Source organism: Gadus chalcogrammus, chromosome 5 (assembly GCF_026213295.1).
Source record: "Gadus chalcogrammus isolate NIFS_2021 chromosome 5, NIFS_Gcha_1.0, whole genome shotgun sequence".
Lineage (NCBI taxonomy): Eukaryota > Metazoa > Chordata > Actinopteri > Gadiformes > Gadidae > Gadus > Gadus chalcogrammus.
In genome coordinates, this window is record NC_079416.1 from 22,327,627 (window position 1) to 22,349,480 (window position 21,854).

Consider the following 21,854-nt stretch of genomic DNA (forward strand, 5'->3'; position numbering starts at 1 on the left):
GGTAACACTGTTGTTTTTTATCGGCCGTCATGAAATAAACATAAGGGGTAACACTGTCGATATTCATAAAATAAAACATAGGGGGTAACACTGTTGTTTTTCTTTGGTCGTCATGAAAAAAATACAAGGGGTAACACTGTTGTTTTTTATCGGTCGTCATGAAAAAAAACATAAGGGGTAACACTGTTGTTTTTTATTGGTCGTCATGAAAAAAAAAAAAGGGGTCACACTGTTGTCTTTGCCAAATAAAATATAAGGGGTAACACTGTCGTTTTTATCAAATGAAACATAAGGGGTAGCACTGTCGTTTTTTATTGGTCATCATGAAAAAAACATAAGGGGTAACACTGTAGTTTTTATCAAATGAAACATAAGGGGTAGCACTGTCGTTTTTCATCGGTCGTCAATGACGACCGATGAAAAACAACAGTGTTACCCCTTATGTTTTTTTTCATGACGACTCGTCATGAAAAAAAACATAAGGGGTAACACTGTTGTTTTTTATTGGTCGTCATGAAAAAAAAAAAGGGTTCACACTGTTGTCTTTGCCAAATAAAATATAAGGGGTAACACTGTCGTTTTTTATCGGTCATCATGAAAAAAACATAAGGGGTAACACTGTAGTTTTTATCAAATGAAACATGAGGGGTGACACTGTTGTTTTTTATTGGTCGTCATGAAAAAAAAACTGAAGGGGTTTCACTGTCGTTTTTTATCGGTCGTCATGAAAAAAAACATAAGGGGTAACACTGTCGTTTTTTATCGGTGGTCATGAAAAAATAAATAAGGGGTAACGCTGTTGTTTTTTATCGGTCGTCATGAAAAAAACATAAGGGGTAACAGTGTCGTTTTTTATCGGTCGTCATGAAAAAAACATAAGGGGTAACACTGTCGTGTTTTTATCGGTCGTCATGAAAAAAAAATAAGGGCTCACACTGTCGTCTTTGTCAAATAAAATATAAGGGGTAACACTGTCATATTTTATTGGTCGTCATGAAAAAAAACATATTTGAAAATAAATAAATAATTGTCCTTGTCAAATAAAATATAAGGGGTAACACTGTTGTTTTTCATCAGTCATCATGGGAAAAAAATACATAAGGGGTAACACTGTTGTTTTTATCAAATGAAACGTAAAGGGTAACACTGTCGTTTTTTATCTGTCGTCATGAAAAATCCATAAGGGGTAACACTGTCAAAATGTATCGAATAAAACAAAGGGTGACACTGTCGTTTTTTATCGGTCGTCATGAAAAAAAACATAAGGGGTATCACTGTCGTTTTTTATTGGTCGTCATGAAAAAAAAAATAAGGGGTAACGCTGTTGTTTTTTATCGGTCGTCATGAAAAAAACATAAGGGGTAACACTGTCGTTTTTTATCGGTCGTCATGAAAAAAACATAAGGGGTAACACTGTCGTTTTTTATCGGTCGTCATGAAAAAAAAATAAGGGGTCACACTGTCGTCTTTGTCAAATAAAATATAAGGGGTAACACTGTCATATTTTATTGGTCGTCATGAAAAAAAACATATTTGAAAATAAATAAATAATTGTCCTTGTCAAATAAAATATAAGGGGTAACACTGTTGTTTTTCATCAGTCATCATGGGAAAAAATACATAAGGGGTAACACTGTTGTTTTTATCAAATGAAACGTAAAGGGTAACACTGTCGTTTTTTATCTGTCGTCATGAAAAATCCATAAGGGGTAACACTGTCAAAATGTATCGAATAAAACAAAGGGTGACACTGTCGTTTTTTATCGGTCGTCATGAAAAAAAACATAAGGGGTATCACTGTCGTTTTTTATTGGTCGTCATGAAAAAAAAAATAAGGGGTAATGCTGTTGTTTTTTATCGGTCGTCATGAAAAAAACCTAAGGGGTAACACTGTCGTTTTTTATCGGTCGTCATGAAAAAAACATAAGGGGTAACACTGTCGTTTTTTATCGGTCGTCATGAAAAAAAAACATAAGGGGTAACACTGTTGTTTTTATCAAATGAAACGTAAAGGGTAACACTGTCGTTTTTTATCTGTCGTCATGAAAAATCCATAAGGGGTAACACTGTCAAAATGTATCGAATAAAACATAGGGGGTAACACTGTCGTTTTTATCAAATGAAACATGAGGGGTGACACTGTTGTTTTTTATCGGTCGTAATGAAAAAAAACATAAGGGGTAACACTCGTTTTTTATCGGCCGTCATGAAAAAAAACACAAGGGGTAACACTGTTGTTTTTTATTGGTCGTCATGAAAAAAACATAAGGGGTAACACTGTTGTTTTTATCAAATGAAACGTAAAGGGTAACACTGTATAGAATAGAATAGAATAGAATAGAATAGAATAGAAACACACACACGCACACCCACACCCACGCGTCGCACAGTTTTATAAATGAGACCCCAGATCACTAGAGATCACGGTTAAAGTCCCCTCATGACAAGCTGAGGGTATGTTGCGTTTAATTTAAAGGTGACATATTATACCACCAGGTGTGAGTGATTAGCCGTTACCAGCCGTTTTGAAAATTGGCCTCTTCTGACATCACAAGTGGGCGTGTCTGCCTAGATGTTTGTTAGACTGATAGATCAGTCTATCAGCCTACCCGGTGGACTTTAGCAAATGTTGCTCATCTACCCAGCACACATCTAGGTGGCCACGCAAGATGTCAGAAGATTTTGAAAACGGCTTGTAATGACTAATAACTCACACCTGGTGGCAGGGGGGAACAGCTTAGCTCAGGAGGTAGAGCAGTTGTCAAGGGTTGCTAGTTCGGTCCCCCTCCTAGTTGAGTGTTGATGTGTCCCTGAGCAAGACACTTAACCCTAACTGCTCCTGACGAGCTGGCTGTCGCCTTGCATGGTTGACTCTGCCTTCGGAGTCAATGTTTGTATTAACCGATGTGAGTCACTATGGATAAACGCTTCTGCTAATTGCCCTAATTGTAATTGGTGGTATAATATGTCACCTTTAAAGAATTGTTCTATTCCCATTATGTTCTCAGTTTAGACCAGGGATTGGCAACTTTCATGATAAAGAGGGCCACATGACTGCGCACTTCAAATAAACGTAAGCTGAGAGAAGCTACAAAATTGAATGAATTTGGTAGATAGGATTTCCTGTATTCTTGTTGCATTTTGGGGATGGCCACTACCTAAAAAAATCATCCAGATTCATAACCTATGCACGGTATGATTGAATTGATTGAATTGAACCAACATACACTAATTTCATGTTTTCCATGCTTAAACAGCCACATGAACGATTAGTATTTTTATCAATGCAAAGGGCTCACATACATCAAACTAGACACATGGGTTTGCCTTTGAATTCCATGAACAGTTACTCAGCTTCCTCTTTCTTGACCGAGTTTTCTGTAACTCGAAAAAAATAAAATAATAAAAAATATATTTTTTAATTATGTGTGGGCCAGTCTGAGTGAGGATGTGGCCGCCCGTCTTCCATCCCTGGTTTGGACTCAATATTTCCCTAAATCTCTGCTCCTTCAGACCCCGGGTCAGTGTATCACATCAAGCTAGGTGTTGTGGTCATTTGTGGCATCTTTTTATTTATTTTTAATACACAAAGGATTGTATTTTCATAACGTCACAGATGATACCGTACTTAAGTCCAGCCCAGCAGCCACTCTTCAGAGTGTGGAAGGAGGTGACCGTTTTCAGCTGAATGGGTTTTAAATCAGGGTTTTGATGAGAACATGAGCGTTTCTGCGGCTGGTTCCTCCAGAGCTCAGAGGAGAAACACCACCACCACCCACTCACGCTCAGCGGGCATACAGAGACCTCTAGGCAGACGAAGGGACACGTGTCGACCTGTAGGTCCTCCTGGAACCCGTCCAGGGTTGGACCAGGACGTGATGTCATCATGCTGACGGACCAATCAGAAGAAGACGAAGACACATTCTTCAAGTGCAGGTGAACATCATCTGCAGCCCGGTACTGGTTCAGCTCTGGACCACGAGGTTCTCCTTAGGGGGGCTGGCCCTGAACCAGGTGGTGCAGAGTCTGGACCAGGAGGTGGTGGAGGGTCTGGACCAGGAGGAGGGTCTGGACCAGGAGGAGGTGGAGGGTCTGGACCAGGAGGAGGTGGAGGGTCTGGACCAGGAGGAGGTGGAGGGTCTAGACCAGGAGGTGGTGTAGGGTCTAGACCAGGAGGAGGTTTGCGGAGGTGGTCAGCGCTGGCCCGTGTAGGCTCTGAACCAGGAGGTGACGGAGGCGGCGGCGGAGGAGATCATTCCCCCGGGGGCCGCGGGCTGGGAGAGCTGGAGGGCAGCGCTCTGGGACATCTCCATGGGCTGGAACCACAACCATCCCCATGGTTACAGCATCAGCATCACACAACACGGAGGAACCACAACCATCCCCCGGGTACAGCATCATTCACACAACACGGAGGAACCACAACCATCCCCATGGTTACAGCATCAGCATCACACAACACGGAGGAACCACAACCATCCCCAGGGTACAGCATCAGCAACACACAACACGGAGGAACCACAACCATCCCAGGGTTACAGCAGCATTCATACAACATGGAGGACATGCAACCATCCTCTCAACACTGGGCATACATATTATGATTAAAGGAATAATATAATATTTTACCAGTCTCTGCGAACCGTGACTCTTAACACAACCAAAAGAGGTCCCGGTTGCTTTTAGAGCTTGGAAGGGGTTTGGGTTAGGGCTGATGATGGTCCCTCGTCACGCAACGCAAGGTCTGCGTCGGGTTTTTGTGAACGGACCAATCACAGCCCTTGCTGCCGCAATTTTTGGGAGGCGCAGTGAACGCAAGGAGGGTCCGCAATTAGGGTCCGCAAGGACGTAAGGGGTCCGTAACCCCCTTGCGTTGCGTGTTAGGTACCTGGGTTAAACCAGGGAGGAACCAGGTTTGGGTCTGGGGGGGGGGGGGGGGGTCTACCAGGTTTGGGTCTGGGTCGGGGGGGGGTCTACCAGGTGGGGGTCTACCTGGGAGGGGATGTCGCAGAAGCGGGGGCTGGGCACCGTCTCCCAGTCCACCCCCAGGTCCGTCTCGTCGTCGGTGACCCCCTCCTCGGCGCTCTCCTCCGCCGGCCCGTCCGCCTCCGGCTCCACGAACTCCATGGACTCCTCCAGGTCCACGGCCACCTCGAACGGCCCCGTCCTGCCACACACAGGTTAACCTACCGCTAACCAACCCGCCCTGCCCACACACAGGTCAACCTACCGCTAACCAACCCGTCCTGCCACACACAGGTCAACCTACCGCTAACCAACCCGTCCTGCCACACACAGGTCAACCTACCGCTAACCAACCCGTCCTGCCACACACAGGTTAACCCACCGCTAACCAACCCGTCCAGCCCACACACAGGTCAACCCACCGCTAACCAACCCGTCCTGCTCACACCCAGGTCAACCTACCGCTAACCAACCCGTCCTGCCCACACACAGGGTTAACCTACAGCTAACCAACCCGTCCTGCTCACACACAGGTTAACCTACCGCTAACCAACCCGTCCTGCCACACACAGGGTTAACCTACCGCTAACCAACCCGTCCTGCCACACACAGGTTAACCTACCGCTAACCAACCCGTCCTGCCACACACAGGTTAACCTACCGCTAACCAACCCGTCCTGCCCACACACAGGTTAACCTACAGCTAACCAACCCGTCCGGCTCACACCCCGGGTTAACCTACAGCTAACCAACCCGTCCTGCTCACACACAGGGTTAACCTACAGCTAACCAACCCGTCCTGCTCACACCCAGGGTTAACCTACAGCTAACCAACCCGTCCTGCCACACACAGGTTAACCTACAGCTAACCAACCCGTCCTGCCACACACAGGTTAACCTACAGCTAACCAACCCGTCCTGCCACACACAGGTTAACCTACAGCTAACCAACCCGTCCTGCTCACACCCAGGGTTAACCTACAGCTAACCAACCCGTCCTGCCACACACAGGTTAACCTACAGCTAACCAACCCGTCCTGCCTCACACAGGTTAACCTACAGCTAACCAACCCGTCCTGCTCACACCCAGGGTTAACCTACAGCTAACCAACCCGTCCTGCTCACACCCAGGGTTAACCTACAGCTAACCAACCCGTCCTGCTCACACACACAGGGTTAACCTACAGCTAACCAACCCGTCCTGCTCACACACAGGGTTAACCTACAGCTAACCAACCCGTCCTGTCACACACAGGGTTAACCTACAGCTAACCAACCCGTCCTGCTCACACACACAGGAAGTGTTGGTTAGCTGGTTACTCTACAGGTGACTCTCACCTGCCCAGTTTCTTGTTGTCGGGGGAGACCAGGAACATGACGTTCCTCAGGGTGTGGTGAGGGTGGAGCTTCTCACTGTCGACGTGCTACACACACACACACACACACACAGTTTTATTCCCAAACAAGGACTTTGGGTGGGTGTGTGTGTGTGTGTGTGTGTGTGTGTGTGTGTGTGTGTGTGTGTGTGTGTGTGTGTGTGTGTGTGTGTGTGTGTGTGTGTGTGTGTGTGTGTGTGTGTGTGTGTGTGTGGACCTGGGAGAAGGACAGGAACAGGATGTTGGTGTTGAGTTTGGCGAGGGCCCGGGTGAAGCGGTACCGGCTCAGATTCTCCCCACAGAACTCACTGCAGATACAAGGGGGGGGGGGGGGGGGGGGGGGGGGGGTCATGTGATAGAGGGGTCATGTGATGGGGGGTAAAGTTATAGGGGGGTCATGTGACAGGGGGGGGGTCATGTGGCAGGGGGGGTCATGCGACAGTGGCCACGTGACGGGGGTCCTGTGAAGGGGGGGGGGGTCATGTGACGGGGGGGGGGGTCATGTGACGGGGGTCCTGTGAAGGGGGGGTCATGTGACAGTGGGGGGGGTCATGCGTTACCTGTTGCAGAGCTTCTTGGGCAGGTTGATGTCCAGGATGTGAGACAGGATGTTAGCTAGCTGGGTGGCGTAGCACAGCGCTGCGCTAATGGTGTGGGCGGGGCTTATGTGCTCCAGCTCTGCAACACACACACACACACACACACACACACACACACACACACACACACACACACACACACACACACACACACACACACACACACACACACACACACACACACACACACACACACACACGTTGAAATCAGAACACAGCCCCCCCCCCCCCCCCCTCAGTTCAGCGACCCTCAGACCCTCTGGCCCCGCCCCACCCCTCCGCTCACCCGGCCCCTGGCTGGCGCCCTTCTCCTCGGCCCAGCTGTAGTAGGCGGAGCAGTCCCCGTTGCTAGGCAGCGTGACGTGGGGCCCGGTGATGCTGATGCTGGTGTCCCCGTTGTGGTCGTCCCACACCCAGCGTCCCGACAGGTAGGTGGTGCGCCGCGCCTCCGCCAGCTCGCTCACCGTGCTGGACGGCAGCGCCGGCTCGCTCTCCAGGGCCACGTCCGCCGGGTCCCTGCTGGGGGGGGGGGGGGGGGGGGGTGAGGGGCCAGGTGCATCGTGGGACTTGGAGTCCAGGCGTGGTTTGAAGGGAGACGACTAACGGAAACCGTGACCTCAGCGGGCTAGACGATAGCGAAGACGACAACACGTCTTCTATAGTGTGTGTGTGTGTGTGTGTGTGTGTGTGTGTGTGTGTGTGTGTGTGTGTGTGTGTGTGTGTGTGTGTGTGTGTGTGTGTGTGTGTGTGTGTGGACCTGCTGGGCAGCTTGTCCTCCCGCGTGGGGAACACGTGGGCGGTGAGGTCCAGGACCTGCTCGCGGCGGACCTGGGCCAGGCTCTCCAGGCGCTGCCCCAGCTCGCGGCCGCGGCGCTCCAGGAGCTCCGCCAGCCGCCGCGTGTGGCGCTCCATCTTGTCCCGCTTCTCCTGGTGCCGGCTCGCCCGCCGCTGCAGCCTGCCGCTCTCCTCCTGGGAGCGAAGGAGCAGCTCCTTACCTGAGGAGGAGGAGGAAGAGGAAGAGGAAGAGGAGGAGGAGGAGGAGGAGGAGGAGGGGAGGGGGGCTGAGGAGGAGGAGGAAGAGGAGGAGGTGAAGGAGGAGGAGGAGGGGGGGGAGGAGGTGGAGGAGGAGGAGGAAGTGGAGGAGGAGGGGGAGGAAGTGGAGGAGGAGGGGGAGGAAGTCAAAAGAAGAAGATCGAGGAGGAGGTGAGGTGATGAAGGAGGTGGGGAGGAGAAGGTGGAGGTAAAGGTGGTGGCGATGAGGTGGAGGAGGAGTTAAAGGAGGTTTAGGAGGAGGAGATGAAGAGGTAAAGGGGGAGGGGAGGAGGCGACAGGGGTCCTACGTCAGGCAAATCTTTGGTTATCAGGGCAACATTCTGGTGGTCCACCAGAATGTTCTCAATCACTGACTATAGTACAATACAGTATAATTCCAACTTTATGTTACTACTACTACTACTAGAATACTATAGTGGTACTTCCATGGTTACAATAGACTTCAGCTACGTTTCTTTTATCGTATGAAACATTGGCTCATCAACAACACTTCTACTTATACGGGGAACGTACCGCTGCAGACCTCCTCGTTGCCCCAGGCAACCGCCTCCTTCAGCTGCTCGATCTTCATCTTACACGCCATGATCTTCCATTTCTGTGGGAGGACCACAGGTGACATTAAGTCGTCACGGCGACAAGCTGCCGACGGCAGGGGGGGGGGGTTGGGAGGGAGTGAGAGAACCCGAGCATGCAGAGAACCCCCCGGAGCCACTCACCATCTGGTCGGCCTGCAGGGTGGGCTCCATCGCTGCGATCACACTGAGAGGGGAGAGACAGAACAGGACGGGGAGAGACAGGTCAACACGGGAGAGACAGGTCAACACGGGGAGAGACAGGTCAGGACGGGGAGAGACAGGTCAGGATGGGGAGAGAAGGGGAGAGACAGGTCAGGACGGGGAGAGACAGGTCAGGATTGGGAGAGAAGGGGAGAGACAGGTCAGGACGGGGAGAGACAGGTCAGGATGGGGAGAGAAGGGGAGAGACAGGTCAGGACGGGGAGAGACAGGTCAAGACGGGGAGAGACAGGTCAGGGCGGGGAGAGACAGTTCAAGACGGGGAGAGACAGGTCAAGACGGGGAGAGACAGGTCAGGACGGGGAGAGACAGGTCAGGACGGGGAGAGACAGGTCAGGACGGGGAGAGACAGTTCAAGACGGGGAGAGACAGGTCAAGACGGGGAGAGACAGGTCAAGACGGGGAGAGACAGGTCAAGACGGGGAGAGACAGGTCAAGACGGGGAGAGACAGGTCAAGACGGGGAGAGACAGGTCAAGACGGGGAGAGACAGGTCAGGACGGGGAGAGACAGGTCAAGACGGGGAGAGACAGGTCAGGATGGGGAGAGACAGGTCAGGACGGGGAGAGACAGGTCAAGACGGGGAGAGACAGGTCAAGACGGGGAGAGACAGGTCAGTCCGCACCAAGGTACACTACACCGGTTGTGCTGATACCTGTATTCTACATCGTTGACATGTCTACCTCCACCTGTCGAGTGTGGAGGTGTCCCTGAGCGAGACGCCTCCCCCTAACTGCTCCTGACCAGCTGGCTGTCACCTTGCATGGTTGACACCGCCGTCGTGTGTGAATGTGTGCATGAATGTGTGACTGTTTGGCAATATTGTTAAGTGCTTTGAGTGAACACTGGTTAGAAAAGCGCTGTATAAATGCGGTCCATTTACCATTTAACCTGTATCCTAAGTTTAGTCTGGCTTTATTCTGGATGTTATTAATAACCTGTAGTTTACCTATACATGATATATAACCTGTAGTGCCTGCAGATAAATGATACCACTGTATACCAATAAAGTATATGTCATTTACCTTCCTTTATCAAGGTGCATCTTACCTCTTCTGCAGCTGGTCCTTCTCTTCTTTAAGCGCTGTCAGTCGCTCCAGCTTCTCTATGTATCTACACAGCAGGGCGAAGGGGAAGTTCAACTAAACACCCGCCAGCTCGACCACATCAAACAAACGCTCCGAGTTTAGCAGTCCAGCAGTAGCTGGGATCCTGTACCATCAGATCAACAACAGCCTGGCCGCTAGATTCTAAGAACCAGACGACACTCAGGACCTCAAATAGATTCTGACATCGGCAGGATTGACAGAATAAAGGGCAAGGCTTATTGCTGTTTCAAGGTAATGTTACTATAAAAGGTTGACTGGAAACCAAAATAACGACTCTCGGAAAACTGGGTCGACAAAAACAACGGGGGCTAACTAGCCTGCGGCTAACGGTTATGTAAATATAGAAGATATCTGCTAATGCTAACCAGCCAGGCTAGCTGTCGTCTCTTCGAACTTCAGATCCGACACAAGCAACGTGTCATGGACCCCCCCCACTTCCCCCTCCTCACACTCACCGTTCAGGGTTCCTCCCGTCGATGTACACGAAGTCCCCGGACTGAACGCAGCGGCTACAGGTGAGCTTCCTCCGAGCGGAGCCACAGAGAGGACAGCGCTCCACGGCCACGGAGAGACCTTCCGCGTCGTCCACCGACTCCACCGTCACGCTCCCCGGGGAGCCGTGCAGGTGGTACGGCCGAAGAGGCGGCCGTCCCGCGGGTTGCGGCCCGGGGACGGCAGCGTCACCTGGGCCGAGCGAGCGGACCCCACATCCCGCTGGGGAGTCCATGGAGCCCCGCTCGATGCTAAGCTAACCACAGCTCGGAGTTTAGAAGGCTTACAGTGCCTCGTTTAGAGGGGCTTTAGGTCCTCATCTCGATCGTAAATATTAATATTCAGAGAACAAACGCGCTCGTTACAGGACAACACCAGGGAAGTGGTTTGTTTTGAACTACGAAACTGCGACTCGCTTTCTGTTTCTCCTGACCACGTGACAGTGTTTGTTTATGTGGTGACGAGGGATGGGGGGGGCGGAGTCACGGCCAGACAGGGGGCGGAGTCAACCACATATGACAATAAGATTTTATTGACCAAGACCGACAAATACATTTTAACCAATATCAGCTGCTTTGTCATCCAAACCAGACACAGATAACACAATCTATAAGTTAAATAAACTAAGCTGAATGCATAATAAGTCAAATTAAGAATTACTTAAACTGTACAGTAAATAAATGCGATGTGAGTGGCCGGCATCAGCAACAACATTCACTGCTTTCTGAATCCTTTAAGGATAGGATAAATATTCTCAAACGCCTCGTAGATCTCCTCTCGTTCCTTAGCACCTGGAAGGAGGAGACACAGCACAGTGTTACCGTGACAACATACAGCGCTACCCTGACAGCAACAACACAACCCTTAGCAACCAACCTGTCAGAACCACCTTCCCCGACACGAAGATGAGCAGGACGATGCGAGGCTTCACCATGCGGTAGATCAGCCCTGGGAACAGCTCCGGCTCGTAGCTACACACACACACACACACACACACACACACACACACACACACACACACACACACACACACACACACACACACACACACACACACACACACACACACACACACACAGAGAGAACCGGGTCAGACAGCCTACCTGCTGGTGGGTGAGACAGCCTACCTGCTGGTGGGTGAGACAGACTACCTGCTGGTGGGTGAGACAGCCTACCTGCTGGTGGGTCAGACCAGTCTACCTGCTGGTGGGTTAGACAGCCTGCTGGTGGGTGAGACAGCCTACCTGCTGGTGGGTGAGACAGCCTACCTGCTGAACTGCTGGTGGGTGAGACAGCCTACCTGCTGGAGGGTGAGACAGCCTACCTGCTGGAGGGTGAGACAGCCTACCTGCTGGTGGGTGAGACAGTCTACCTGCTGGTGGGTCAGACAGCCTACCTGCTGGTGGGTCAGACCAGTCTACCTGCTGGAGGGTGAGACAGCCTACCTGCTGGTGGGTCAGACCAGCCTACCTGCTGGTGGGTCAGACAGCCTGCTGGTGGGTGAGACAGCCTACCTGCTGAACTGCTGGAGGGTGAGACAGCCTACCTGCTGAACTGCTGGTGGGTGAGACAGCCTACCTGCTGGTGGGTGAGACAGCCTACCTGCTGAACTGCTGGTGGGTGAGACAGCCTACCTGCTGGAGGGTGAGACAGCCTACCTGCTGAACTGCTGGTGGGTCAGCACCAGCCCCTCCAGGCGGATGGGGAAGCAGACGTCACAGCTGGCCACCATGTTCTGGATCTTGAAGTCCAGGAAGCGGGCGGAGAAGCCCAGCTTCTGCACCACGCGGGCGTACTTCCTGGCGGCCAGCCGAGAGTGCTCCTCACTGCAACACACACACATAGATGTAGAGCACGTAGAGCAGTAGAGATGGACACCATCATGTAGAGCAGTAGAGATGTAGAGCAGAATAGATGTAGAGCAGTATAGATGTAGAGCACGTAGAGCAGTATAGATGGACACCATGTAGAGCAGTAGAGATGTGGAGCAGAATAGATGTAGAGCAGTATAGATGTAGAGCACGTAGAGCAGTATAGATGGACACCATGTAGAGCAGTAGAGATGTGGAGCAGAATAGATGTAGAGCAGTATAGATGTAGAGCAGTATAGATGGACACCATGTAGAGCAGTAGAGATGTGGAGCAGAATAGATGTAGAGCAGTATAGATGTAGAGCACGTAGAGCAGTATAGATGGACACCATGTAGAGCAGTAGAGATATGGAGCAGAATAGATGTAGAGCAGTATAGATGTAGAGCACGTAGAGCAGTATAGATGGACACCATGTAGAGCAGTATAGATGTAGAGCAGTATAGATGTAGAGCACGTAGAGCAGTATAGATGTAGAGCAGTATAGATGTAGAGCACGTAGAGCAGTATAGATGGACACCATGTAGAGCCATATAGATGTACATTATGAGAGGGCTATAGATGTAGAACATGTAGAGGTGCTACCTCTTGGCTCCGGTACAGACCATCTTCCCAGAGCTGAAGATCAGCGCTGTGGTCCTCGGCTCCCGAATCCTCATGATGACCGCAGCAAAACGCTGACACACACATCGTCATACAACAACAACACATACACACAACATATATGACCAATACCAGACTTGATCGAGTGAGTGAGTGAGTGTGTCTCTGTGTGTGTGTGTGTGTGTGTGTGTGTGTGTGTGTGTGTGTGTGTGTGTGTGTGAGTGTGTGTGTGTATCACTCTCCCTGTCTGTCTCTGTGTGTGTGTGCGTGTGTGTGTGTGTGTCTCAGTGTGTGTGTGTGTATCACTCTCCCTGTCTGTCTCTCTGTGTGTGTGTGTGTGTGTGTGTGTGTGTGTGTGTGTGTGTGTGTGTGTGTGTGTGTGTGTGTGTGTGTGTGTGTGTGTGTGTGTGTACCTTGGGGTTGTATTCTGCATTCCTGGCTTGGAGGGCGATGAACTTCAGGTCCAGGGAACAGCCCAGATTCACCGTGGAGACAATGTTCCTACACACACACACACACACACACACACACACACACACACACACACACACACACACACACACACACACACACACACACACACACACACACACACACACACACACACACACACACACACACAATGTCTTTTGGTTTTAGGGTTTGGGTTGTTTAGACAAGGGCAAGGTAATAATAGGGTTACGATTGGTGAGGACTAGTTCATCTTAAGATATGGGTTGGTCCGGGTTAGTTAATAATAGGGTTAAGGTAAGTTAGGGATAAATCTTAACTGTAGCGTCGGAATGATTCCAGAGCGTTCGGTCACAGGGGTCATGGGGGTCATAGGGGTCATGGGGGTCATGGAGCAGAAGGGAGAAGCCCCCATTCCCGCCATGGACCCTGCTGGCTGCTGGGCCCCAGGTGGGTTCTGGGTACTGTAGTCCGGACAGATGCCGCTGTCCTGGGAGACATTGTGGGCGCCTTCATAATTTCCAACCGACTCACTGGCATCACCCGTCACGTGACCCGTCACATGACCTGTCACATGACCACACCAGACATAAGCACATCAGCACCCTGTCCCTCCATCCTCTCCCATCCTTCAACCGTTGCTAGCCGTGCTAGCAGCATCAGTACCGGCCGAGCTGCGGTTGGCTGCTTCCTGCGAGCTGAGGTCATCAGGCAGGAAGCTGAGGTCCAGGTCTCCCTCACGGCTCTTCTTAGGCTCCGCCCCCCCGAAGGAGCCGTCCGGAGCAGGCCCCTCGGGGCCCTCGTCAATCAAGAAGGCCAAATCCTGGAAACACACCGCTGCAGATCAACACTGAACTACAAGTCAAACATGAAGAACTACAAGTCAAACGTGAAGAACTACAAGTCAAACGTGAAGAACTACAAGTCAAACGCGGAGAACTACAAGTCAAAATTGGACGACAAACCAACACGTAGAACTAAGAATGAAAACAGATTGATGGAGATAGAGAAAATAGAGACAGAAGGATAGAGACAGGGAAAGACCAAATGATTGATTTAGGGTTTCCATTTCATCCGAGTGCAGTTCGTTCCCTCAATGCTGTTAACGATTTTATCTTATGGTTTGAGTTTAAGTTCTGATAGGCCTACTGGATTTGGCACACTTTAATCCAAAGCGTAGCTATATGAAACATACATACACACATACATATGATATAAGGGTAACGGTCAGTTAACCCTTGCATACATGCATACAAATAAGGAGCAGGTAGGGGTGAAACATATATACTCAAGGATGCCTAGTTTGTGGACCAAGCAGCTCATTCTGCTGGCTTACCTGTTCACTAAACTATCCTAACTTCATGTCCGGATCCCAATGTTTGACGTTTATCACAACCAACATCCATTCACAGACAAAATAACGAGACCTTTAAAACCAATTTTGCAACCTTTTTTATTTTACACGGGATAAAACCTCACCCCTTACAAACAAACAAACAAAACAAAGTTGAGTGCAGCCGAGTGACACCGAGTAGGACGGAGTGAGACCGAGGGTGACCGAATACTCCCTCAAACATTGCACTCAGCAGCCATCCTTTCCTACTTACATTTGCAATTGAATCGTCAAAGAACCGCTCCAACGCGCAATCATCCATGCCTGCTCGGGCGGTTAAATAGAGACGATATCATTCCCATGATTACAACCCGCCGGCTCTCTAATGATCGGTTCAGGCTCGATTGGCTGCAGGTGTGATGAAAGTGGACCTCTTTAGTTCTTTCTTTGTATAGGTATTTCAGTTTAATAAACTGCTATTGCAGTACTGCCGGTACATATAGGATTATATGTGGATACATTGAAGTAAGTCTATTGAGTTAAATATCAGATGATATTTAAACTCAACTATTGAACTATTTTAACAATTTTAACAATTTTCTTGCCAATAGAGGGCGACAGTCGGCCTGTTTTTCTTTCCTAGAATCCACACCGGAAGGAAAACCTCACTGCACATGCGCACACCATGTAAACAAAGCAGCATGGCGTGTTGTCAAAATCTTGTCCTCTATTATTTTATACAAACATATATCTAATATATAGTCTAGATTACTAACTTAATCGTTTTTTGATGATCCATGATGGCGGAGAAACCAGAGGGATTGAACAAATGTTTGCGAGACTTTTCTGAAGAAGCGCGAGGCGAGTTTATAGATGGGAATAATAAAGCAGACGACAAGACAAAGTTGTAATAGAGCTGCTTAATGACTATTAACTATCTATTACTGTCTACCACTGGCGACTTTATCAATGGGTTTACAATTTGTAAAGTGAAACAAAGTTAAACGAATACTCGCAGAGCCGTGAGGACATGTGGTCTGTGAATGTTTCTAGAGCACTACTTTACGTTATTATGAATGAGGATGTTTGTTCTGATCACTCAGCAGAGTGCCTGACTTCTGTGAAATAAGAACATCTCATTGGTTGTCTGCAGAACTTTACCTGAACCAATCCGTGCCTTACCTCGAGCTCCCTCCCGCCCCACTGGAGTTCTACCGCGACTGGATTGGTCCAAATAAGCCCTGCATCATCCGCAATGCTTTCAACCATTGGCCAGCCCTGTCCAGATGGAGCCCAGACTACTTCAGGTCAGACACCACTGGAGGTGAACCGTGTCATGCCTCAGACTGATGTGTGCTGAACTCGAAGGGGACGCCCATATATGGTTGTGGTCCAGTGCTAGCAACACGAAACACAGCAAGTGAGTTCGTTTAGAAACGCCTGTGATGGACACGGATGACTTCAGGTCAATGAGCAGGTGCGGGAGTGAAGACTGATTTAGAGGTTGAGAGGTATATAAACCAGACCAGACCATTGGGTCTCTAGACTACCTAGAACCTTGAGTGTATATAAACCAGAGCATGACCAGCGGGTCTATAGAACTATCTAGAACCTTGAGTGTATATAAACCAGAGCAGAGCACCGGGTTTATAGAACTATCTAGAAACCTTGAGTGTATACTGTATTAACCAGACCGGACACCTCTAGATTCTAGATAGTCCATGAGGTCTGGTGTGGTTTATATACAATCCCTAGATTTGAGATTCGAGAACCCAGACCAGAGCTCATGATGTCATCCCACCAGGGAGAAGCTGGGGTCAAAGGTCATCAGCGTGGCGGTGACCCCTGACGGCTACGCGGACGCGGTGAGCGACGGGCGCTTCGTGATGCCGGAGGAGCGGAGCATGACCTTCTCCTCGCTGCTGGACGTCATCGAGGGCAAGGTGGGGCCGCACAGGAAGTGGGAACTCCAGACAGGAAGTAGAACCTCCAGACAGGAAGTAGAACCTCCAGAGAGGAGGTACAACCTCTATACAGGAAGAACCACCTATAGACAGGAGGTACAACCTCTAGACTGGAGGTACAACCTCTAGACAGGAAGTATAACCTCTAGACAGGAAGTATAACCTCTAGACAGGAAGTACAACCTCGAGACAGGAGGTACAACCTCCAGACAGGAAGTACAACCTCTATACAGGAAATATAACATCTTCACAAGAAACAGAAAGACTACCCGGGCAGCAAAATATCGAGGCAGGCAACAGAAAATGTTCACAGGAAGTAGAACATATACATAGGAATCGGAACAGCTACACAGGAAGCAGCGTCTGGACAGGCAGAACATTTTTGCAGGAAGGTGAACATCAGTGTGTGTGTGTGTGTGTGTGTGTGTGTGTGTGTGGTTGTGTGTGTGTGTGTGTGTGTGTGTGGTTGTGTGTGTGTGTGTATGTGCAGGTGGAGCAGCCGGGGGTGTACTACGTCCAGAAGCAGTGCTCCAACCTGACGGAGGAGCTGCCGGAGCTGACAGCGGACATAGAGGAGGACATACCCTGGATGAGCCAGGCCCTGGGTACACACACACACACACACACGGTCCCTATCACACACACACACACACGTCCATGACACACACACACATGACACACAACACTAATCTCTCTCTCTCTCTCTCTCTCTCTCTCTCTCTCTCTCTCTCTCTCTCTCTCTCTCTCTCTCTCTCTCTCTCTCTCTCTCTCTTTCTCTCTCTCTCTCTCTCTCTCTCTCTCTCTCTCTCTCTCTCTAGGGAGGTCACCTGATGCGGTGAACTTTTGGATGGGAGAAGCCAGTGCTGTCACTTCCTGTAAGGACCGTGTCTAGGTTGCCATGGGAACATCACATTGGTCCTAGTAGTCACTAGGCCTGCAGCGGATTCGAATTGTATCCGAATCCGTTCGGTTCGTTTACCACAGTTCGGAGCATTCTGGAGATCCGCGGATTTCGGTTTCATGAAGGCATTGCCTTATGTAGCGTATTTTGCCTACTGTAGCCTACGTCCGATACAAAAGGGTGTTTAGGACCCAGCGGAATGCATTCTCTCCAGTGCTGCCCGAGCCAATGAGACTTTTCCCGCCCCTCCCTTCAGCCTGTCAGCGTTCAAAACAAACTGGGCTTTTCAAGCGCACGATTCCTAAATTTAAAGAAAGTAATTGATACAATTATATTCTAAATATACAGGAGATAAATACAAACGGGTGATAAGCGGGATAACGGCCTTCGAGGTCGACCGGTTCGATGGAAATAATGGACAGGTAGAGGCAACTCTGGCTTCATGCTGCGCTCGTCGCCAGAGTTCTAAGCCTCGTCGGCCGTTATCCCTTACATGTTACACTCAGTGCACCATGTTTTCAAATGCATTTAGGGGAACATTTATTGCACAAAAAAGCCTTGCAAGTTGTCTGATTGCAGTCAATTAACACATTGCAAATAGCCTGTGGGTCTCATTCATTTTTGTGTTTCTCCCCCAAACCCTCCGTCAAAAAAAAGTCCGCCTATTTACTATCACGGACATGATCCTAATCCGAACCGTATCCGAAACCGAGGCCCAAAACGGTTATCTGAACCGAACCGTGGACACACTGATCCGTTTCACCCCTAGTAGTCACACAATAAAAATCTGTGTTTGGGTGTGTGTGTGTGTGTGTGTGTGTGTGTGTGTGTGTGTGTGTGTTTGTGTGTAGTACACAAGGACCACTATGAGAACCTGTACTGCGTGATTTCTGGAGAGAAGACTTTCATCCTCCTCCCGCCGAGCGACCGGCCTTTCATCCCATACGGTAACCGTGACAACCGACCACCGTCACCAGAGTGACACTTCTTAGCGGTAACCGTGGCAACAATGTGAGTGGTGACCGTCGCTACACACTTTACCGCCGGTCATACTCTCACACGGTGTTAGGTAACCACGGTAACAGCCACGAGTGCCTCCGCAGGTACATCTCCCCCGTAACCATGGGAACGCGCGTCACCGAAGGTGGTAACCATGGCAACGTGTTTTCCCCAGGCCTGTACCCGCCGGCGGTCTACAGGCAGGCCGCGGACGGACGCTTTGAGGTGGACGAGCAGACGGACGCCGAGAAGGTTGGAGTCTTCGTCGTCGTCCTCTTCCTCGTCACACTCTTCACACAGCGTCACATGACCAACACCTACCCCCTCCCCCCAGGTGCCCTGGATCCCCCTGGACCCCCTGGACCCGGACCTGGAGCGCTACGGGTCGTACCGCGGGGCCAGACCCCTGCTGTGCCGCGTGGCGGCGGGCGAGATGCTGTACCTCCCCTCCCTCTGGTTCCACCACGTCAGGCAGAGCCAGGGCTGCATCGCTGGTGCTGCCTCACTACTACCTCACTACTACTACATCACTACTACCTCACTAATAATGCTACTACCACGTCAGGCAGAGCCAGGGCTGCATCGCTGGTGCTGCCTCACTACTACCTCACTGCTACTACATCACTACTACCTCACTACTACTGCTACTACCTCACTACTACTGCTACTACATCACTACTACCTCACTACTACTGCTACTACATCACTACTACCTCACCACTACTGCTACTACATCACTACTACCTCACTACTACATCACTACTACCTCACCACTACTGCTACTACATCACTACTACCTCACTAATACTGCTACCCCCTCACCACTACTGCTACTACTTCACTACTACCTCACTACTGCTGCTACTACAACCTCACTACTACTGCTACTACATCACTACTACCTCACTACTACTGCTGCAACGTCATTACTGCTGCTGCACTATCACTACTACGGCTACCTCACTACTACCTCACCACTACTGCTACTACATCACTACTACCTCACCACTACTGCTACTACATCACTAGTACCTCACTACTACTGCTACATCATTACTGCTACCTCACTACGTACTACCTCACTAATACTGCTACTGCATCACTACTACCTCTCTACTACTGCTACTACCTCACTACTACTGCTGCTAACTCACTGCTACTGCTGCTACCTACTGCTAATACTACCGCTATTTCACTACTACTGCTACGTCGCTACTACTACTACTACGTCACTACTGCTGCTGCGTTACTACTATTGCTACTACGTCAGAACTACTGCTGCACTATTACTACTACTATTGCTACGTCACTAATGCTACTGGTACTTCTGCACTATCACTACTGCTATGTCACTACTACTACAGCTACTGCAGCTACATCACTAATGCTACTGCTACGTCCCTCCCTACTACTGATGCTGCTACTACATCACTAGTACCTCACTACTACTGCTACATCATTACTGCTACCTCACTACGTACTACCTCACTAATACTGCTACTGCATCACTACTACCTCACTACTACCTCTCTACTACTGCTACTACCTCACTACTACTGCTGCTAACTCACTGCTACTGCTGCTACCTACTGCTAATACTACAGCTATTTCACTACTACTGCTACGTCGCTACTACTACTACGTCACTACTGCTGCTGCGTTACTACTATTGCTACTACGTCAGAACTACTGCTGCACCATTACTACTACTATTGCTACGTCACTAATGCTACTGGTACTTCTGCACTATCACTACTGCTATGTCACTATTACTACAGCTACTACAGCTACATCACTAATGCTACTGCTACGTCCCTCCCTACTACTGCTGCTGCTACTACTGCACTATTACTGCTCTCCGACTACACACAGCAGTACTGATGCTGTTGTCGTGTGTCGTTAAGGAGCAGGTAGGGGTTAGAGAGTACAGACAGGTCATTAAGGAGCAGGTAGGGGTTAGACAGTACAGAGACAGGTCGTTAAGGAGCAGGTAGGGGTTAGACAGTACAGAGACAGGTCGTTAAGGAGCAGGTAGGGGTTAGACAGTACAGAGACAGGTCGTTAAGGAGCAGGTAGGGGTTAGACAGTACAGAGACAGGTCGTTAAGGAGCAGGTAGGGGTTAGACAGTACAGAGACAGGTCGTTAAGGAGCAGGTAGGGGGTGGACAGTGAATACAGAGAACGGTCATTAACCAACGCACTATCTGACAATGCTCGCGTGTTAGAGGGTCATGGGATGGAGGTGTGAGTGTGTGAAATCTTTAGCCGTCACGCTATGTGTTTAGCAAGAGCTAAAAGAGATTAGCCCTCTGCTATGTTAGGTATGCCAACACCAAATCTCCATTTTTTCCTGTGGTTTGAGTTTAAACTGAATGTTACAAAATAAGTATTTAAATAGGTAGATCTTACTTCGAAGAAAGACACATTGATTAGAATATTCCAGAAGAATCCTCAAACCAACCATGTGTGTCCCTTACTGAGTGCTGCAAACGAGTGTGTGTGTGTGTGTGTGTGTGTGTGTGTGTGTGTACGAGGGTGTGTATAAGTATGTATGTGGGTATAAGTGTGTGTGTGTGAGTATTTAAGTTTGTGTGCGTGTTTGTATACGTGTGTGTGTGTGTGTGTGTGTTCGTGCGTGTATAAGTATGTGTGTATAAGTGTGTATGTGTATAAGTGTGTGTGTGTGTGTGTGTGTGTGTTTGTGAATAAGTGTGTGTGTATAAGTATGTGTGTGTGTGTGTGTGTGTGTGTGTATAAGTGTGTGTGTGTGTGTGTGTGTGTGTGTGTGTGTGTGTGTGTGTGTGTGTGTGTGTGTGTATAAGTGTGTGTGTGTGTACCAGGAGGTGTAATCCTGCCAGACTTGCCAGCAGAATGAGCTGTGTTGGGGTGCTGCTGGTTGTCCTGCTTCTCCTGGCCTCCGGACCAGGTCTAGCCGGGTCCTCGGGTCCTGGTCAGGCCCAGTCTACGCCCGACCCGGGCCCGGTGGGGGTCCAGGGGGAGGGGGTAGACGTGCTGGTCCTCTGGGACCACCTGACGGGTCTGAAGGACCTGGTCCTCCGGCTGAGCGAGCAGGCGGTGTCCCAGCGGCTGGTCCTCAGGGGCCTGGAGACCAGGGTCCAGGACCAGCAGCTGGCCTCCCTGGAGACCTCGGAGCGGGTCCGGGGCCTGGAGGTCCTGCAGGTCCAGGTGAACCTCACCCAGGACCAGGTGCTCGGACTGACCCGGTCCTTGACCAGGATAGAGGATCTGGAGGAGCAGAACTCAGGTAAACTCAGACCCAGGCCTTGACTCTGAGCTGGCCTGGGTCTTTTCCTCGGGAATTAATTAGAACCAAAGTCAACCGGCGGC

The 21,854-nt window shown here is 49.9% G+C and overlaps 4 protein-coding genes across 5 annotated transcripts in view; 2 read left to right on the forward strand and 2 right to left on the reverse strand.

Moving 5' to 3' along the window:
- Positions 1–523: 523 nt before the first annotated feature.
- Positions 524–10,833, reverse strand: atg14 (autophagy related 14). 2 transcript variants are annotated; one of them, XM_056590941.1, is made up of 11 exons: positions 10,351–10,833; positions 9,837–9,899; positions 8,710–8,752; positions 8,507–8,588; positions 7,698–7,935; positions 7,227–7,459; positions 6,902–7,019; positions 6,559–6,649; positions 6,304–6,389; positions 4,993–5,167; positions 524–4,316 (listed from the first exon to the last, which is right to left on the reverse strand). In XM_056590941.1, exons 1-11 carry the CDS (start codon positions 10,620–10,622, stop codon positions 4,194–4,196), a joined length of 1,524 nt encoding a protein of 507 aa, XP_056446916.1. In that variant the 5' UTR covers positions 10,623–10,833; the 3' UTR covers positions 524–4,193. The 2 variants fall into 2 exon arrangements, with proteins under 2 accessions (XP_056446916.1, XP_056446918.1); XM_056590943.1 differs by having other exon boundaries at positions 7,227–7,456; positions 10,351–10,832.
- Positions 10,834–10,899: 66 nt separating this feature from the next.
- Positions 10,900–15,053, reverse strand: tbpl2 (TATA box binding protein like 2). The gene is made up of 8 exons (XM_056590944.1): positions 14,917–15,053; positions 13,976–14,132; positions 13,630–13,876; positions 13,273–13,360; positions 12,842–12,933; positions 12,046–12,213; positions 11,264–11,358; positions 10,900–11,178 (listed from the first exon to the last, which is right to left on the reverse strand). Exons 1-8 carry the CDS (start codon positions 14,962–14,964, stop codon positions 11,102–11,104), a joined length of 972 nt encoding a protein of 323 aa, XP_056446919.1. The 5' UTR covers positions 14,965–15,053; the 3' UTR covers positions 10,900–11,101.
- A 280-nt stretch (positions 15,054–15,333) lies between these two features.
- jmjd7 (jumonji domain containing 7) lies at positions 15,334–19,311 on the forward strand. Its single transcript, XM_056589794.1, has 8 exons — positions 15,334–15,503; positions 15,796–15,949; positions 16,447–16,585; positions 17,097–17,211; positions 17,425–17,481; positions 18,359–18,454; positions 18,682–18,758; positions 18,841–19,311. The coding sequence occupies exons 1-8, from the start codon at positions 15,440–15,442 to the stop codon at positions 19,309–19,311; spliced, it is 1,173 nt and encodes a 390-aa protein (XP_056445769.1). The 5' UTR covers positions 15,334–15,439.
- A 1,277-nt stretch (positions 19,312–20,588) lies between these two features.
- The window catches only part of LOC130382187 (rootletin-like), a 28,674-nt gene continuing 27,408 nt past the window's right edge, over positions 20,589–21,854 (forward strand). The window contains exon 1 of the mRNA XM_056589795.1: positions 20,589–21,771. Within this exon, the coding sequence (XP_056445770.1) occupies positions 21,378–21,771 (394 nt within the window). The 5' untranslated portion in view covers positions 20,589–21,377. The remainder of the gene's footprint in view (positions 21,772–21,854) is intronic.

Excerpts from the sequence above, each read along its gene's own strand:
- jmjd7 (XM_056589794.1), top strand. The coding sequence starts at position 15,440 with ATGATGGCGGAGAAACCAGAGGGATTGAACAAATGTTTGCGAGACTTT. Across the intron at positions 15,950-16,446 it reads TGGAGCCCAGACTACTTCAG|GGAGAAGCTGGGGTCAAAGG; the intron begins GTCAGACACCAC and ends TCATCCCACCAG. Across the intron at positions 17,482-18,358 it reads AGCCAGTGCTGTCACTTCCT|TACACAAGGACCACTATGAG; the intron begins GTAAGGACCGTG and ends GTTTGTGTGTAG.
- tbpl2 (XM_056590944.1), bottom strand. The coding sequence starts at position 14,964 with ATGGATGATTGCGCGTTGGAGCGGTTCTTTGACGATTCAATTGCAAAT. Across the intron at positions 14,133-14,916 it reads TTGACGATTCAATTGCAAAT|GATTTGGCCTTCTTGATTGA; the intron begins GTAAGTAGGAAA and ends GTGTGTTTCCAG. Across the intron at positions 13,361-13,629 it reads GGAATCATTCCGACGCTACA|GAACATTGTCTCCACGGTGA; the intron begins GTTAAGATTTAT and ends GTGTGTGTGTAG.
- atg14 (XM_056590941.1), bottom strand. The coding sequence starts at position 10,622 with ATGGACTCCCCAGCGGGATGTGGGGTCCGCTCGCTCGGCCCAGGTGAC. Across the intron at positions 7,460-7,697 it reads GAGGACAAGCTGCCCAGCAG|CAGGGACCCGGCGGACGTGG; the intron begins GTCCACACACAC and ends CCCCCCCCCCAG. Across the intron at positions 7,020-7,226 it reads GGGCGCCAGCCAGGGGCCGG|AGCTGGAGCACATAAGCCCC; the intron begins GTGAGCGGAGGG and ends TGTGTGTTGCAG.